The following is a 17,671-nucleotide window of genomic DNA, read 5'->3' as shown; positions in this document are numbered from 1 at the left end:
TAATATTCACTTTTCCTATTAAAAAGATGGTGGCATCACTAAACCAAAGAACGTAGTCCAGATTCATATTCAAACAGGGAATCTGGCAGCCTCCGTGCCATCTGGAAGGCCAGTAATCTCTGCAAACACAATCATTTTCCCACAATGTCTTGGGCTTTGATACTTAAAATATTAATCCTGAAGTTCCTTGCTAAGGTTTAAGCCACAGGGGTTACTGATCCTGGAATTTTTTATTGCCAGCAAACAAGTTTGAAACAAATGCATGTACAACTAAAACTGGATGGTTTAACTTTACTAACAGTTGCAGAAGTTTTGGATTTTCCATGACTAGGATAAGTTAAGTTCCAAACTTCACAGGTCACACTTTCTTACTCCTTATAATTTTATAAACACACCTGAGTAGACTCAATGAACAATGCAGGAGAAACAGAGGGAGCAATCCCTTTTAAGAGATATCATTGCTGTAATCTGCTATAAGCCACCTTATTCCAAGTAAATCTAGAGCTCTGGCTACATGCCAGACCTCCAGTACTTTATGATAGAGACAGACTGCCATGCAGGCTTTCCTGATACACAAAAAAAAACTTGAAAACCTTTCTCGCACAACTTGATAATCTCCATCAGTTCACATCAGGGAGTGAATGTAGTAAATTATGGATTAATAAATGAGAAAGATAAAATATTTTCAAGAACTAAGGACACTGTACCAAAAGTCATCAGGCTGTTTCTTTATTCACAGCCACTTTACTTCAAAATGTCAGAAAAAGAGGTTTTAAAAATTTGATGTTAAGAGTTAATAAAAAGCAAGTATTCTTTAGAAGCCAAAGTGAAATCTCGGAGATTCATTTTGAAAAGTCAGATTTTAGTTTAAAACATTTCTTAGACATTGGCTTTTATTCCAGTTTTCCAAAGGTCTGAATAAGGCAGAACATTTAAGACAAAAAGTTAGCATTTGGCAAAATGCCTCAAGATTGTAAGTCATGGTAGTCAGCTGCCACCAGCTTGTCTGCATACAGAGTTATACTTAACTTTCAGATGAACTCAGACAATATAACTTAACTGCAAGAGATTTGCACAGAATTTTTATTTCATTCAAACCATTTACGAACTTAAGATTTCACAGTTGAAAGCAGTTCAGTTGCATGAACTGGAGAATAGGTTTCTATTTATCATCTCCATTTTTTCTGAATGTTTGAAAATCAGTTTACCTGATTGAGATATGGTTCCATCTGATCCAAAGTTTTCCCAAGATGTTTCTCTGGATCAAGACCTGTTAATTAAAGTGTGTTTTAATGAGACAATTTTTGAAAGCCATTTTAAACACATTTCAGAATCACCACCCATCCCTGAACCCTCTAAAACAAATTCAACTATTAACAAAGGATAACAGCAGGATGAAATTAAGAACTGATACAGTGAAACAAAATAATCACTACCCTGATCATTAATGACTACCATCAGCCTTAATCAGTAAATAACTCTAATCCACATAAACAATGCTAAAACAAGCAATGAGATATATTCAGTAATGGTAAAAGCACAAGAAAAATTTAAGGTAATCACTTGACAAGAGTGAACAAAAAAAATCACTTGCTTACAAGTAATGAAAACCCCTGCCCAATCTTAAAGAAAAGGACTTAACATAAAAACAAGAGAAATGTCAGTGAGCCACCATCCAAAGAAACTGTGAGGATCATGGCCTCATAGACGTAGTGCAGCTAGTTTAAATTTTGGGATGCTGGTTCTTTGGTATTGAACGAGAGAATGCAAAGAAACCCATTTAGCTTGTTAGAATTTTGGATTGAAAACACCATGCAGATATCAATTCTGATAGGGTTCTCAAGATTGTGGCAGTCTTTTGATGGATTTCCAGGAAACCTTAACTTTTCAAGGGCACCCTGACAAAGAAAGAGCACTAACATGCACTCTCACATACAGTGCTTAATTAGTCGAATCTGCTACTATTTTTATGATTCACAAAAATTATAAGAGAACTCTTATATTTAGAGGAATATCATTTACTTTTATGTTAATATATAGACGAACAGTTTTTTTTACATCTTGTAAAGGAACCATGGCTATTACATTTATTAGCAAGTGATATAAACCTTCACACATAATGTATTAAAATTTAGTGGAGGTAACTGATTCTGTTCTCTACCAATTTTGGTTCTCTAGCAAGAAATAGATTTCACTACCCTCCCAAAAACATGTTATTTTTTGCAATCATCAGGTTAAATTGTTGGCAATTCGTTTCACAGCTGAAAAATTTCAAGACCCCGTCTCACTGGCCAAGTGAATTCATACACCAAGAGCAACCTCTCAGCAAAGGCAGACATGGATGAAGAAATTGGCCTCTTTCAAATCTACTAACAGAGCTGTTAATCAATTGGAGAAGAGTTTTCTTTTATCAAGTGTAGTCTACCAACGGTAGTAATCCCTGCCTCCAATATTCTTGACACCCGAACAACCTACAGCAAGCATCCCAAGGCACTGAAAAAAATATCAGTAATTCTGTCTCTGAAAAATTCTCCAAATCCACTGCAATGATAAGTGAACCACCTTCACTGTGCTCTCTTTGGGCAACATCCTTGGTAGAAGCTCCAGCAACACACTCTGCAGGCCAAGCTATTCACATGCCCCAACAGGAGACTTCCAAAAAGATACTCTAATCCAAGCTCTGTCACAGGAAGAGATTGCAATGTGAAGATTCAAGTCTGTGCTCAAAGGCTGCAAAGGATTGCACATTTTTCACTAGCTTCTGCAAACTGCATGTACACAACTGCGCAAAATGAAGGAGCCGCATACAGGTTGACATTGAGAAACTTAAAGACATCTGTTGAGAGTGCACAAATGCCCTTCTGAAGAAGACCACCTAACAAATAACCCATTCCCTTCACACCATCCACCATCAAAAGTCCCATCCGTGGAAGATTCTGCAATTCCCACAAAGGCCTCATCTACCATCTTAGAACCAGAGTGAACCCAAGGGTCTGCCTTTCACAAGATAATGGGAAAATCTCAGCTGTGCTTTGATGAAGAAACTTGAAGATGCATTTTAAGCCACTTAAAAAAATACTGTACCTCTGCAATTTCAATCATGCTTCTGTTGAGAAATCAGGAATTTATCATGGAAAAAAAACAAAGTCTAACCTGTCACCACTGTGAACAGAAAAGACCTGCTTCCTTAAAGCTCTGGTCTGTAAAAGGCACCAAACTCTATCTTACTTAGCTTTACAAAAAAAAGGACCATTAGCACAATTCACTCTCTGTGCTCAGCAACAAAGCATGAACAAGGGCAGCAATTAGTGCACTGCAGTTTTTCTCAGAACTCTAGGCTAAATAGTATGAGTAAAAAGTCAGGTTTCTTATTGCTGGTCATTATCCAGTAGCTTCTGGGAAAGTATATATACTTATGACAGGTTCACTAATTTATCCTTTGATTAGAAACAGCAGCACCTGTGATTTGGAACTTACCTGCAAACCATCTACAGTAGCCATACAATGTCTTATGTGCTATTCTTTAAATTGGACAGGACTGTATTCTGGTGACATAATGACAACTGTAAACTACATATTAAAAGGTAAAATTAACAGAAAGCAACTTTCAGTGAACGCTTCATTGCATTGTTCCTTTGCTGCTGCTAAGTTAACAAATTTCACAACACATGCCGGTGATAATAAACCCGATTCTAATTCTGGTGGAAGATGGCACTAGCATTTAAATCACTGCCTATTATCTAACCTTACTATTACCTTCTTAGCAATACATCATGGAAGGCATTGAATAAATATTGCACCTATCTCAATTAACTAAATGGGTATCAAAAAGACCGCAGACGTTGCTAATCAAAAATATACACAGGAATTGGCGGAAATACCCATTTATGATATTGGCTTCGTTTTTCTCGTTCCATTAGTACAATCGGGCCTTCTGGCTATGTCACTACAGCTCTGCAGTTAATAATACACAATAATCTTTTAGTATCCCCATAAACCCTTTAGAATTAGGCTCAACCTTTATCCTATCTATTCTTCTCACCATCTGCTCTAAATCTTAAAATGATCTTTTATTGCTTTGTGATCTCAGATCCAATGAAGGGTCTCTGACCTAGGATGTTAATTTTGTTTCAATTTTTGCAGATGCTGCCTAACTTGTTGAATGTTTCTAGTAGTTTTTATTCCAATTATGCTCTTTTAAAACTTATTCAGAATCATTCAAACAGATATGATTATCTAATCATATCAGGTATTAGGATCAGTACTTGTGCAGTTTACTTAAGGAGAATCAAGGAAATGTAAGCAGTGCCATTCAGGTACAAGATACATCATTTTAGGTAAATTTTTGGAAAAATATTGTTGAACACCAATGAAGGTCATAAACATGTCTACTGGGATCTGGATTTTACAACCAAGTTATTAGGAACTTCGTCACAATAGGGAACTCATTGCTTAATAGTCACAAAAGAAGAACTGATTTCATTCTTGTAGTTTGGCAAAACTTTAACCTATGTCATACAGAAAATATTATGCCAACTTAGTCTCCAGAAAACTCGAAAATGGAACACACACTAATCCTCATAGAGGGATCAGAGGTGGAGAGAGTGAGCAGCTTCAAGTTCCTGGGTGTTAAGATCTCTGAGAATCTAACCTGGTCCCAACATATTGATGTAGTTATAAAGAAGGCAAGACAGCTGCTATACTTTATACACTCAAAAACTTCTATAGTTGTACCATGGAGAGCATTCTGATAGGCTGCATTGCTGTCTGGTATGGAGGGGCTACTGCACAGGACTGAAAGGAGCTGCACAAGGTTGTAAATCTAGTCCATCTTGGGTACTAGCCTACAAAGTAACCAGGACATCTTCAGGGAGCGGTGTCTCAGAAAGGCAGTGTCCATTATTAAGGACCTCCAGCGCCCAGGGCATGCCCTTTTCTCACTGTTACCATCAGGTAGGAGGTACAGAAGTCTGAAAGCACAGACTCAGTGATTCAGGAACAGCTTCTTCTCCTTTACCATCTGATTCCTAAACCGACATTGAATCTTTGGACACTACCTCACTTTTTTAAAAAATATACAGTCTTTCAGTTTTCGCACGTTTTTAAAAAATCTATTCAATATATGCAATTGATTTACTTGTTTATTTATTATAATTTTTTAAAAAATTTTATTTATTATTATTATTTTTTTCTCTCTGCTGGATTTTGTATTGCATTGAACTGCTGCTGCTGCTAAGTTAATCATTGGAACGTACCTATGCAGAACTCCATGCAAATAACCCCTGAACACTTACCACATTTCTTCCGTATGTTTCCCTGAGAAAATTGTTTCCACTTTATGCAGTTGATCGAGAAGATCCTGAGAGGCAGGATTTATGAACATTTGGAGAGGCATAATATGATTAGGAATAGTCAGCATGGCTTTGTCAAAGGCAGGTCGTGCCTTTTGAGCCTGATTGAATTTTTTGAGGATGTGACTAAACACATTGATGAAGGTAGAGCAGTAGACATAGTGTATATGGATTTCAGCAACGCATTTGATAAGGTACCCCATGCAAGGCTTATTGAGAAAGTAAGGAGGCATGGGATCCAAGGGGACATTGCTTTGTGGATCCAGAACTGGCTTGCCCACAGAAGGCAAAGAGTGGTTGCAGACAGGTCCCACACTAGCAGTCTCAGGAAGAGCTTCTTCCCTGACGCTGCAACCCTGCTGAACTACAGCACTAAGCAGTATTGCACCCATATTGGACTGTCTCAGTACTTTTATATTTGTATGTTGTAACACTTACTTTTTATTCGCAGTTATTTTGTAAATAATACTATTCTTTTGTACTTCTGGTCAGATGCTAATTGCATTTCATTGGCTTTGTATCTGTACTCGGCACAATGACAATAAAGCTGAATCTAATCCAATATTCTGCATGGAGGTCAGTAACCAGTGGTGTGCCCCAGGTATCTGTTCTGGGACCCCTATTTTTCGTGATTTTTATAAATGACCTGGATGAGGAAGTGGAGGGATGGGTTAGTAAATTTGCTGATGACACAAAGGTTGGGGGTGTTGTGGATAGTGTGGAGGGTTGTCAGAGGTTACAGCAGTACATTGCTAGGATGCAAAACCAGGCTGAGAAGTGGCAGATAGAGTTCAACCCTGGTAAGTGTGAGGTGGTTCATTTTGGTAGGTCAAGAATATAGTATTAATGGTAAGACTCTTGGCAGTGTGGAGGATCAGAGGGATCTTGGAGTCCAAGTCCATAGGACACTCAAAGCTGCCGTGCAAGTTGACTCTGTGGTTAAGAAAGCATATGGCACATTGGCCTTCATCAATCGTGGGATTGAGTTTAAGAGCCAAGAAGTAATGTTGCAACTATGTAGGACCCTGGTCAGACCCCACTTGGAGTACTGTACTCAGTTCTGGTCGCCTCACTACAGGAACGATGTGGAAACTATAGAAAGGATGCAGAGGAGATTTACAAGGATATTGCCTGGATTGGGGAGCATGCCTTATGAGAATAGGTCAAGTGAACTCGGCCTTTTTTCCTTGGAGCGACGGAGGATGAGTGGTGACCTGATAAAAGTATATAAGATGATGAGAGGCATTGATCATATGGATAGTCAGAGGCTTTTTCCCAGGGTTGAAATGGCTAACACTAGCGGGCACAGCTTTAAGATGCCTGGAAGTAAGTAATGCGGGGATGTCAGGGGAAGTTTTTTTTTTACACAGAGAGTGGTGGATGCGTGGAATGGGCTGCCAGTGACAGTGGTGGAGGCGGAAACGACAGGGTCTTTTAAGAGACTCCTGGATAGGTACATGGCGCTTAGAAAAATAGAGGGCTATGAGTAACCGTAGGTAATTTCTAAGGTAAGGACATGTTCGGCACAGCATTGTGCTGAAGGGCCTGTATTGTGCTGTAGGTTTTCTATGTTTCTAACTTACCAACCACTGAAGTAACCAATATAGTTTGTGAGATTATTATAACTGAATGTACTTATAATTGATGCTTGAAATATCTATAATACAGGTGTATGCTCGAAGTGTTATTTCCATTCAACAAGAACTGGGAACATATCATCATCATCATCAGGTGCCATGCCCAGTTTCAGCTTTGACTGCCATGGCCCACACACTCCTGTTTTGGGTCAAGTGGATTAATTCATTGGTATTCATTTCCAGTTCTCTGGCTGCTGTCTCCATCATCATTTGTCTTTGTCTTCCTCTTGCTTTCTTCCCTTACAATCTTTCCCATAATTACCGAGCATTCTAACTCCGCTTTCCTAATCACATGTCCGATGAAGTTACATTGCCTTTTCATGATCTCATACATTCTTTCTCTTTTTGTGTTTGCTCTGTTCATGACATCCTCGTTAGATTTTCGTTTCGTCCATGATATTCTTTGCATCCTCCTCAAAAACCACATCTCTGCTGCTTCAATTCATTTCTTCATGTTACTAGATATTGTCCAAGATTCTGAGCCATATAACATAACTGGATAAACGTAACACTTCAGTACTCTGAGGCAGGTTGTCATGCCTACTTTAGTATTGGTCAGTATACTCTTCATTCTCGTAAAGGTGTCTTTTGCCATCTCTATTCTTCTTTTGATGTCCAAGTCTCACCTGCCATCTGATGTCACCCACCTTCCTAAGTAGCAAAAGTTCTGTATTGTTTTATGACTTCCCCATTTATTCTCAGTCTGCAGATAGGATTCTCCTTCTTTTTGGATATCACCATACATTCTGTCTTTTTACAATTGATGTCGGGCCCATTGCTGGTTGTCATCTTCATCAATAATTTCAGATATGCAGATAACACTGTGCTAATTGCAAGTATGGAGGAAGAACTACAAAATTTAATTGATATAATTGTTGAAGAAAGTGCAAAAATAGAAACATATACATTTATAAAATTGAACTGAAGTTAAAATATTTCAATTGTTATGATACAACATGCCATTGCAGAAGGTACTTGGTTTACAGAAGTTAACCCTGTGAAGGCTTTAGGCCTTAAAAATCACAGGCTCTATTGAGTACATTTAGCAGTTCTGTCAGTGAAACTAATGCTTATATTGCATAAGCTATACAGCTCCAACACAAATAGCATAAAATTTTATGTCAGAAGTGTTTTTACAGAAAGTCTAAACTCAGTGTTATTTGTGCAAGAACCTTTTTAATCTAAGGTGCAGACATTACTCAGTGCACAAGATATGCAGATACCATATTGAGACTGTTTGAAATCTGATTTAGGTTATCTTTTTAAATATGGAGGGAACTTGTAGAGAAGTGGATGATTGTTTTTCAGACTGGAGGCCTGTGACTAAAGGTGTGCCTCAGTGGTCGGTGTCGGGCCCAGTGCTGGCTGTCATCTTCATCAATAATTTGGATAACAATGTCAAGGCACAGTTAATAAAATTGCAGATGACACTAAAATAGGTGGAATAGTGGACAGTGAAGACAATCAAAAATTTCAGGGGGATCTTGATCACCTGAATAAGTGGTCCAAGGCATGGCAAATCGTGTTTAATTCAGATATATGCAAAATGTTGCATTACGGAAAGTCAAGTCAAGGTGGGACTAAAACACTGAACAGCAGATCCTGGAGAGTAGAACAGAACTACCTTGGAGTTCAAGTGCATAGTTCCCTGAAAGTAGAGTTACAGACAGACAGGGTGATGAAAGTGCTTTTGGTACACTAGCCTTCATCAGTCAGGACACTGAGTACAAGAATCTGGGATGTCATAGAGCAGTTGTACAATATGTTGATGAGGCCATACTGAAGATCAGATTTGGTTCAGTTTTGGTCATCCTATTATTGGAAAGATATTATTTGCATTGGAAAGTGTGATTTATAAGGCGTTGTCAGAACATGAGGAACTGAGTCAAAGGGAGAGTTTGGACAGACTGGGACTTCATTCCTTGGGAGATTGAGAGGTGATGTTATAGAGGTATATAACATTATCGGGGCACAGCTAAGGTGAATGCACTCAGTCTTTTTCCCAAGGTTGTGGAATCAAAAACAAAATGGTAAATAAGAACTTGAAGGGCAACATTTTTGTATACCAAGGGTGATATCCACCTGGAATGAGCTGCCAGAGGAAGTGGACAATAAAAAATTTTAAAATACAGTTGGCCAGGCACATGGATAGGGGACGTTTTGGAGGTTATGGGCCAAACATTGGCAAATGGAACTAGCTTGGATAGATATCTGGTCAGCGTGGACCAGTTGGGTCTATTTTCCATGCTTCATTATTCTATGATGAAAGTATTAAGTATGAAAGAAAGATCAGAGATGGAAGAATGTGAAACATGCAAGATGGGAAAACAGTTAAAAGTTCAGTATTACTATTCACACCAGAACACTGTGAGTGAAACTGTATACCAGAGGAACAAATAGCTGGGCAAGTGATGGGAATCTGGTGTGAGAACCCTAAGAATCACACTCTGTAGCCCATTTTAAATTGTGACTTTAACAAACATGTATGTCATAATGAGCCAGTGCTCAGATTTACTACACGACTGGAATATGTAAGCAAATGCGCATAAAATATGATAAACAGAAGAGATTTTGTAGATGCTGGAAATCTTGAGCACCACACTTAAAATGCTGAAAGAACTCAGGAAGTCAGGCAGCATCTATGGAGGAGAATAAATAGTTGATGGTTCAGGCAGAAACTCTTCCATCAGGACTGGAAAGGAAGGTGCCAGAAACTAAAATAAAAAGGTAGGGGGAGTGGAAGGAGTACAAGCTAGCAGGTGATAGGTGAGACAATATGAATTTGCTAACTCCTTGTCATTCCCAGGTAGTTCTTACATTCAAGTGTAAAGGTAAAGTTAACCTTGGATTGAGTTATTGCATGATGTCCCTAAATGGAGAGGAAAATTATCCCAGTGCACTTAGCCAAAAATTCAAAAAATAAATTCTACTCATACATGATCATTTGTAATATTCATGCATAATTGGAAATATCTTTGCATATGTTCCAGCAACTGAGCCATCTATATTTCTACTATGGCATAAATAAAACCTTACACAATCTGATCCCACAGGTTTACTGATAGTGTACAATACTGGCTGTCATTGAGTAAAACAGTACAGAAATGGACCCTGACCCACCATTTATATTAATCCAGTTTACCTGCATAAGATCCCTGTACTTCCATGCACTGCCTTTTATAGTACCTGTCTAAGTGTCTCTTAAACAGCAATTGTATCTAATTCCACCATCTCTTGTGGCAGCAAATTGCTGGCAAGTTCTGTGTAAAAGAAAAATTCCATCAAATCCTCTTTAAAACTCCTTCCTCTCACCCTTAAACTACTTGCACTTGTTTCTGTTACTGCTGTCTTAAGAAAAGGATTCTATTTACCCTTGCTTTGCCTCTTATAACTTTATGTACCTCTAATAGGTCATCCCATCGGCCTTGTTTGCTTCAAGAAAAACACACTCGGCCTATCTGATCTTTCACTATAATTAAAGTCCACCAAAGCAGGCAACATCCTGGTGAACTTCATCTGCTCTTTCTCCAGCAGGACTACATCCTTCCAATAGCGTGGAAACCAAAACTGCACAGAATACACTAAATGTAGTTTAACCAATGTTTTGTAAAGCTGAAATAGAATGTCCTGTTATATTCCGTGCCCCAACCTATGAAGGCAAGCATTCCCTATGCTTTTGTCAGAAACTTATCTACCTATGCTACAACTTTCAGGAACAGTGGACTTGAACTCCAACATCCTTCTGTTTGACAACATTCCTCAGCACTGTATCATTTACTGTTTCTGTCTTACCCCTATCTGACTGCTCAAAATGGGTCATCTTGCACTTGTCGGGATTAACGCCCATGAAAATAAACATGAAATTGAACTTAAATTTTATCTGACAATGCTCTGTCAATGCTCTATCAAAGCAGTTATTTAAGGAACTTAATCCTGGAGCCAATTAACAAAAATCACCCAAAGGTGGGTGGGTGGTAAAGTAGCTTAAAATTCTTTATTCAACTGTTATTTAGTGCCTTCACAATTAACCTTGCCTGTGAAAAGGTAAAGTTCAGCATTTGTGAGAAAGAAATATTATTACATTAACTTAAACTTCCTCTCCCACCTCCATCAACTGTCCTCCGAAAAGCCCAACTTCCTGCCAAGTAATTTAAGAGTAGCTGCCAACCTTGAAATGTTTGCGTAATGATATGCAAAAATCATTCTCAATATAATTGGAGTTTTGGAACTGGCTGGCGACATCACTAAATATAGTAAAATTAAGCACTTAAAATTAATTAAGGAACTCTAAGATAATTAAATGACTGACCTTGACATTAACATCTATACATTTTTACCATTTATCAATGACTTTAAAATTTGCTTTCTTAGACAGAATCTATTGTAAATCAAAATTAATTTATGAAAGAAAACAGTGCAGTAGTCTTTCAGCATTTCAATTAGCATTTTGATATTTTGTTCAATTAAGTGTTAGATTAACATTTAAGTGTTCAACAATCTTTGGTTTTAAATAAATTTGCCACATTATTTGTTAAAAAGTAAGTAATGGCTCTCTTTACGAGCTTTACAAATGAGTGATCAATGAGAGATGATTAGGAATGATTTAATGAAGAAAACAGTGAAAGGAAAAATATAAAAATAAATATACTTGTTAATTTGTGAGATCCATTATATTTTTGTTCATTGACACATAGGAATGCAGAAATAGAATCAGTAGGCCATTCAGTTCTTTATGTTGCAAAGTCATTCCTAATACTAATATCAGGGCAAGATTGAAATAACACCATTACAGAATAAAACTTCTTTATTGTTATTTTTTCCCAAATGCCTTTGCACCTCTGCTTTAGCTTTGCTTTTCTTTCCCCATTCCTCCTGTACATATAAAGGGAGAAACAGAAGAGAGGGGACAGAATGAGATGGATGAATGAGTGATGAGGGAAAATTCTGAAACCTACACAGATAGGACAAGTTAAAACAAGTTAGACTGGAATGAACTGTGCAAAAAACAACGTGGCTGCAAAGGAATAGCAGCTAACAAGGAATGAAGCTGTTACGTGCAAAATAATGAGCTCAGTCAATTTTGATGCAGTCCACTGCTTGTGTTCATACTCTACACTTCTCCTGCATCTGCCTCACAGGGCCAAATTGGAAGTCAGGACAGTACAGCTAACCTTGCAGGTAGAACAAGTAGTCAAGTAACATTTTATCAATAGACACTGGATCCGGAGGCACTGTCTTCCCGGATGGCCTTTGAACTGTTTCTAAATGACTCCGATAAAGAGAAACTGAAAGAATATTAAAATAGATTTAAACAATTAACCTAAAATTATATCAACTTAAATAATCTTACAGGTCTGGAAATTCATTACATTAGTAAACATAAAGATAAAAACCCAAAAATCTGATCACATATTTGCAACTCACTCTTTTCAATCAAGGTTGGTGACCACATTCAGGTTAATGGGACTGTGTTGCAAACACAATCAAAATTTACAGTTCAATGTAAATGTATTATCAAAGTATATATATATATATCTCACCATATACAAACCTGAGATTAATTTTTTGTGGAACTACTCAGTAAATATCAATAACCACAATACTCAACAACCATAATAGAGTAAATGAAAGACTACATCTACCGGGCACTCGAGCAGTGTGCATTTTCCTCTCAGCTCATTGATGAGCTCAGTGGCAAAGTGGAAAGTCAGATTTAGAGACGCAGATATATATCAGAGACAGGTTGATCCAGAGGAGGGCTTCCCATTAGATGTAGCTTTATAAGCTGTTGGTCGCACCACACGGGAGTATTTTGAGCAGTTTTGGGCTCCTTATCTAAGAAAGGATGTGCTGGCATTGGAAGGAGTTCAGAGGAGGTTCACAAGAGCGATCCCGGGAATGAAAGCTTTAATGTATGAGGAGTGTTTGATGGCTCTGGCTTGTACTCACTGGAATACATGGGGGTGGGGGGGATTCTCACTGAACCTATTGAATGTGAAAAGACCTAGATAGAGTGAGCATGGAGAGGATGTTTTCTATAGTGGATGAGTCTAGGACCATAGGGCACATCCTCAGAAGAGGATATTCCTTTAGGACAAAGATGAGGAATTTCTTTTGTCAGAGGGTGGTGAATCTGTGGAATTCATTGCAATATGGAGGTCAAGTCATTGGATATATTTAAACAACAACACAAAATGTTGAAGGAACTCAGCGAGCCAGGCAGCATCTATGGAAAAGAGCAAACAGTCAACGTTTCAGGCTGAGACCCTTCATCAGGACTGTCTGGTCTGCTGAGTTCCTCTAGCATTTTGTGTACGTTGCTCGAATTGTTTGTTTTTTGGTCTTTAGGTATATTTAAGGCTGAGGATAGGTTATTGACATTAAAGGTGTCAAAGGTTACAGGCAGAAGGCAGGAGAATGAGTTTGAGGGGGATAATAAATCAGCCATGACAGAATGGCAGAGCAGACAAGATTGGCCAAACAGCCTCATAATGCTCCTACTGTCTTATGGTCTAGATCTCCACAGAGATGCTAGCTTTAAAAGGCACTGAATGTATTGAGTAAAAATATCTAGTTTTGTTAAAGATGCAATCCAAATTGATAGCTAATTGACTTGTGAAGACTGTTCCTAGAATACTTAATTTCCAGAATGACAAAATGGTAACTGCATCTCAGACAGTTGGAAAGCAATGACCTTTATTTTGCTTCAATTCAATTTTTGGGTATTCAAGACAAAGATTACGAAACAGAGATCAGTAGAACAGCCTACCTATTTGGCAAATTAGAAACATCTCAAGGATAGTTATTCATTTCTGCAGCAACACTATTTGCTCTTCCTCAACAGTGCATCCAATTTAGATAACACCTATAGCACAATTTCAATTTAATTTTATTAGCTTCAATGGAGATTACAAACAAGAGGGATACTCCTGATACACCATCTTTTCGTGCTCTTCTCTGCTTACAGACTACCATCATTCAAATATAGTGGAGCCATTTCAAGGTCAAATATTTCTAGTTTCCTGAATGAAATATGTAGCTGCCAATATTTAACTTTACAATGATTGCAAAGGATATTTTAGAAATGGATTTCTTGCCAGATTTGTCCACCAAACAAAGCACAGCTCTATTTCTTTTTTTTTTGAATCATTACTTCAGCTCTGCAAGTTATTTTTTTTGCTCCAGTGTTAAAGAAAATTAAATGACTGTGAACAGAATTACCACGGCACTTGTCATTAGATTCTCTAAATTTTGCAACTTGTTCAATTATGTAATGGTGGATATAGTATGCCAGGTGTTATTTTGAAATCTGAAATCTTAACCATTATTCCAGAAGCTCTAACCAAATTATTAAACCCATGCTTCTGATGCAGATTATTCACAGCAAGTGACTTGAGGTAGTGCATAAATATCGCAAACCTTATCTTTACAAAATCCTCTAACTTCACTAGGAGAAAAATGAACCAATATCACATCCCTTACGCAGGCCAACATCCCGAGTATTAAGGTTCAAGTTACGCTCAGTCATCTATGACATATAGCTATATCATTGTAATGCTCTATATGAGGATGGATCATGAGATGGATAATCTATTCCAAGCTTTGCTATAGGAATAAATTATGAAGCAATGAAGATATTAAAGGACGTGACAGTCGCTTTGAAGAGGAGCAACATTTCCAATGCGGAATCTCCATAAGACCAGAAGACATTGGAGCAGAAATAGGCATTCGGGCCATCGAGTCTGATCCATCACTCCAACATGGCTGATTTATGACCCCACACAACCCGTTCTGCTAACTTCTCCCCACAACACCTCATATATTAGACCTTTCATTTCCGGGTTCATGCTCATAAACCTCCTCTTGACTTTTTCCAATGCTAGCACATCCTTCCTGAGATTTGGGACATAAAATTGCATGTAATCTGACCAACGCTTTATTAAACCCTCAGCATTACATCCTTGAGTTTATATTCTAGTCCATAAGACCATAAGATATAGGAGCTGAAGTAGGCCATTCAGCCCATTGAGCCTGCTCCACCATTCAGTCATGGGCTGATCCAATTGTTCCAGTCATCCCCACTCCCCTGCCTTCACCCCATACCCTTTGATGCCCTGGCTAATCAAGAACCTATGTATCTCTGTCTTAAATACACCCAATGACTTGGCCTCCACAGCCACTCACGGCAACAAATTCCACAGATTTACCACTCTCTGACTAAAGTAATTTCACCACATCTCAGTTCTAAATGGACGTCTTTCAATCCTGAAGTCGTGCCATCTTGACCTAGAATCCCCTACCATGGGAAATAACTTTGCCATATCTAATCTGTTCAGGCCTTTTAACACTCAGAATGTTTCTATGAGATCCCCCCTCATTCTCCTGAACTCCAGGGAATATAGCCCAAGAGCTGCCAGACGTTCCTCATACGGTAACCCTTTCATTCCTGGAATCATTCTCGTGAATCTTCTCTGAACCCTCTCCAATGTCAGTATATCCTTTCTAAAATAAGGAGCCCAAAACTGCACACAATACTCCAAGTGTGGTCTCATGAGTGCCTTATAGAGTTTCAACATCACATCCCTGCATTATATTCTATACCTCTAGAAATGAATGGCAACACGGCATTCACCTTCTTCACACTGACTCAACCTGGGGGTTAACCTTTAGGGTATCTTGCACAAAGGACTCCCAAGTCCCTTCGCAGCTCTGCACTTTGAATTCTCTCCCCATATAAATAATAGTCTGTCCATTTATTTCTTCCACCAAGGTACATGACCACACACTTTCCAACATTGTATTTCATTTGCCACTTCTTTGCCCATTCCCCTAAACTATCTAAGACTCTCTGTTTCCTCAACACTATCCGCTCCTCCACCTATCTTTGTATCACCAGCAAATTTAGCCACAAATCCATTAATCCCACAGTCCAAAACATTGACATACATCATAAAAAGCAGTGATCACAACACCGACCCCTGAGGAACTCCACTGGTAACTGGCAGCCACCCAGAATAGGATACCTTTATTCCCACTCTCTGTCTTCTGCCAACCACCCATGCTAGTAACGTCCCTGTAATTCCATGGGCTCTTATCTTGCTAAGCAGCCTCATGTGCAGCACCTTATCAAAGGCCTTCTGAAAATCCAAGTACTCCAGGTCTACTGCATCTCCTTTGTCTACCCTGCTTGTAATTTCCTCAAAGAATTGTAGTAGGTTTGTCAGGCAAGATTTTCCTTTCAGAAAACCATGCTGGTTTTGGCCTATCTTGTCATGTGCCTCCAGGTACTCCGTAATCTCATCCCTAACATTCCATTCCAACAACTTCCCAACCACTGATGTCAGGCTAACAGGTCTATAGTTTACTTTCTGCTGCCTCCCACCCTTCTTAAATAGCAGAGTAACATTTGCAATTTTCCAGTCATCCGGTACAATGCCAGAATCTATCGATTCTTGAAAGATCATCATTAATGCCTCCGCAATCTCTCCAGCTACTTCCTTCAGAACCTGAGGGTGCATTCCATCAGGTCCAGGAGATTTATCCACCCTCAGACCATTAAGCTTCCTGAGCACCTTCCCAGTCGCAATTTTCACTGCACAAATTTCACTTCCCTGGCACTCTTGAATGTCCGGAATACTTGCACACGTCTTCAGCAGTGAAGGCTGATGCAATATACGCATTCAGTTCCTCTGCCATCTCGGCATCTCTCATTACAATATCTCCAGCGTCATTTTGTATTAGTTCCATATGTACCCTCGATTCTCCTTTACCCTTGATATACTTAAAAAAAAGCTTTTAGTATCTTCTTGGATATTAGTTGTCAGCTTCATTTCATAATTCATCTTTTCCTTCCGAATGACCTTCTTAGTTTCCTTCTGCAAGTTTTTAAAAGCTTCCTAATCCTCTATCTTCCTACTAGCTCTGGCTTCCTTGTATGCCCTCTCTATTGCTTTTATTTTGGCTCTGACTTCACTTGTCAACCACGGTAGTGTCCTTCTTCCCTTTAAAAATTTCTTATTTGGAATATATCTGTCTTGCACGTCCCTCTTTTTTTCTCAGAAACTCCAGCCATTGCTGCTTTGCTGTCCTTCCTGCAAATGTCCCTTTCTAGTCAACTTCGGCCAGTTCCCCTCTCATGCCAAGGTAACTTCCTTTATTCCACTGAAATACCAACACATTGGATTTTATTTTTTCCCTCTCAAATTTCAATATGAACTCGATCATATTGTGCACTGTTCCCGAAGGGTTCCTAAACCTTAAGCTCTCTTATCAACTCCAGATCATTGCACAACACCCAATCCAGCACAGCCAATCCCATAGTGGGCTCAACAACAAGCTGTTCTAAAAAGCCATTCCTTAGACATTCTACAAATTCTCTCTTGAGGTCCAGTACTGGCTTGGTTTTCCCAACCTACTTTCATGTTAAGATCCCCAATGATTATCATGACATTGCCTTTCTGACACACCTTTTCTATCTCCTGCTGTAATTTGTAATCCACATCCCAGCTGCTGTTTGGAAGCCTGTATACAACTGCCATTAGGTTCCTTTTACCCTTGCCATTTCTTATCTTAACCCATAGAGTCTCTACACCTTCCAATCCTTTGTCATCTCTTTCTAATGATTTAATATTATTTCTTATATACAGAGTTACACCACCCCCTCTGCCTACTAGCCTATCTTTC

The 17,671-nt window shown here is 38.7% G+C and overlaps 1 protein-coding gene across 5 annotated transcripts in view; it reads right to left on the bottom strand.

The window, feature by feature from the left end:
• dph6 (diphthamine biosynthesis 6) overlaps positions 1-17,671 on the bottom strand; it is a 280,799-nt gene that overhangs the window by 151,953 nt on the left and 111,175 nt on the right. For all 5 annotated transcript variants that reach the window (XM_072266984.1, XM_072267000.1, XM_072266992.1 and 2 more), the window contains one exon: positions 1,209-1,270. In XM_072266984.1, the coding sequence (XP_072123085.1) occupies positions 1,209-1,270 (62 nt within the window). The remainder of the gene's footprint in view (positions 1-1,208; positions 1,271-17,671) is intronic.

Source organism: Mobula birostris, chromosome 1, assembly GCF_030028105.1.
Source record: "Mobula birostris isolate sMobBir1 chromosome 1, sMobBir1.hap1, whole genome shotgun sequence".
In the NCBI taxonomy this organism is placed as follows: domain Eukaryota; kingdom Metazoa; phylum Chordata; class Chondrichthyes; order Myliobatiformes; family Myliobatidae; genus Mobula; species Mobula birostris.
The sequence above is the reverse complement of the archived record's forward strand: the minus strand, read 5'-3'. Positions and strand labels throughout refer to the sequence as shown.